The 2307-nt window shown below is 37.5% G+C and overlaps 1 protein-coding gene across 1 annotated transcript in view; it reads right to left on the bottom strand.

Moving 5' to 3' along the window:
• Nucleotides 1-950: 950 nt before the first annotated feature.
• LOC101568807 (dimethylaniline monooxygenase [N-oxide-forming] 5-like) overlaps nucleotides 951-2307 on the bottom strand; it is a 37526-nt gene continuing 36169 nt past the window's right edge. The window contains 1 exon segment of the mRNA XM_012512645.1: nucleotides 951-1314. Coding sequence (XP_012368099.1) covers nucleotides 951-1314 — 364 coding nt within the window.

Genomic DNA, 2307 nt, shown 5'->3' with positions numbered 1-2307 from the left:
TTTCTGCAGAGTAAAACTCTTGGGCAAATTAAATGGATTAAAGCATTGAGGTCTCAATCAGTCACAGAGTTTGAAGCAAGATCAACATACTAAAAATAACATACTAACAGTGATCATGGCTCACAGAACAAAGCCAGTTGGACTCAAAGCATTGGAGGTGAGATGACTGTGTTTAGAGGTGGTTGTTCTTGTCTATGAACCCCTGAATTCTACAAAACAGCACATGTCACGGTGCTGGATGCTACCGTGTAAGAACTCATACTTCCAAGGACTACCTTGAAAGTTTCTCTACTTTGGGCACTTTCTGAGACTGTCCTGTTGATATTTATTCAAATTTCTGTAGCTAAAACTAATACTCAGCAGTGATTATTGAAAATAACATTATGTCTACTATCTTATACCATGCTAATAAAGTTTAGTGAAAGATTGGAACCAGATTACAATGAACGAGGAACTGTTACACTTGAACTCAGAATATCATGATGTTGTCCAGTAGACATTTCTCCCTTAGCAATGTCTGGAAAATTAAAGTACTCCAAGTCCCTCTTGCCTTGAACAAAGAATTGGATGAGACAAGACAAAAATACTCCCAAAAGTTTATTTGAAAGCTGAAGAGTAAAAGGGTAAGGGAAGAACTAGCTCTGTGGTGCGAACTTAGTCCAAATGAAAGAGAAAAGGATAAAAAGCAAAAACAAATATGTGCTCTGCATCGTGGAGATGAGATCCAGATTTGCCAGGGTGAGGGGTCAGTAGAGCAGGCTCCTCATGGTGTCTGGTCTCTTTTATGCTGCTCGCACCTTGTGAGAGCCCATAAGAAGTTCCTTCTGTACTTGGGAGGCCTGAGAATTACCTAGTGCCACCCTGGGATATTACAGTTGATGGGTTCTGTGCATTTATACAGCTTTGCATTCCCCACCTCCTCTATCAATGGGAGATAGTTCTATTACAGTTTAATGATGCATCATTTGGATGATGAATAACATGGGAACAGAGAGAAAAATGACAGCACAGGTACACTTGACCCAGAACAGCCTAGAAGAAGGAGACCCAGAGGGTGTGAGCACACGTGTCCTCAGGGGTTTGAGGATCCGGTCCCTCTGAGTAAGGATGGCATTCTGGGCCCCGCTCCATTTCCCAGGCCCCTGTAGACGGTACTGGTATGGAGTGCAGGGCCCATAGAAAATCTCCTTGGCCAGCTTTGCATCCCAGAAGAACAAGGACAGCAGGTTGGGTTTGACACCCAACTCAGAAGCAATTTCATCCATGTAGTCAATGAACTGCACTCTTCGTGTGTCTTTTGGGCCTTGCACAGACCTGGAACAAAAAGGAAAGTGATAGCTCTGGGCCAAATAGGCCCTATTTTTCCCCTGCATTTCCAAAGGACTTTTCTTCTATTTTGCTTACTGATTTTGTTATCTTCCACTCTAAATCTTCTTAATTTCATTTATTTGCCTTAACTTCTTTGGGATATGACAATGTCTTAAGTACAAGATGTGAATCCTGGATCTCTTAAAGTTCCCAAGGCACTTAGTAGAGTGAAATGTTAAACAAGTGGATGAATGGAGTCTCATTTTCTTTTCAGAAACAGAATCTAGTTTCATCATATAAATCTGACACTGAGAAATGTGAATAGAGTAGAAGCGTGTTAGCGTGCATTGCTTACTTCATGCTTCCAAGCTGCAGAAATATCTTTCTCATGTGTTATTTCTGGACATAAATTCTTATGATGAATACTCCTAGACAGTCAGAATTATATTTTGACTAACGTTAAGTGACTTGTTCTACATATTTGGAAATTAAAAATCTCTCTAAAATCACTCTTGGGCCAAAGAAAAATGAAATTAGAATTGCTATGTGAAACATATCAGGATTTGTCAAAATGTTGGGAAGAGATAAATATTAATTATTAAAGAAAAACATAATGAAATACGAATGATCCAAGTACCAAAATGCAGTTATAAAGAAACACAAATCATGACTATGGAGGCAGTAATATCAATATATTAATAAATTTATGAATTTGGGAAAAATTCCTATTGAAACTTAAAGATGTTTAAGCAGGTAAACAGTATAACAGACAAATTCCTCAATGCTTTAATCAAGTCAAAATATGAAAACATACATAGTGACATAAAAATATTCATTGCCTTCTAGCCTATCTACTTAACGATTATCACTTAAATATTATGACCAAAAAAGAATGTTTCTTTTTTTTTCTTTTCAAAGTTTTATTGATAAACATATAGCAATGAGACAGTTTCAAATCAAATCGAAAGTACAGTTTCAACAAATAATACACTGCATATA

Source organism: Octodon degus, unplaced genomic scaffold (genome assembly GCF_000260255.1).
Source record: "Octodon degus isolate 3935 unplaced genomic scaffold, OctDeg1.0 scaffold00250, whole genome shotgun sequence".
NCBI classification, from domain to species: Eukaryota; Metazoa; Chordata; class Mammalia; order Rodentia; family Octodontidae; genus Octodon; species Octodon degus.
Note: the sequence above shows the minus strand (reverse complement) of the source record. Positions and strands in the feature narration are given on the sequence as shown.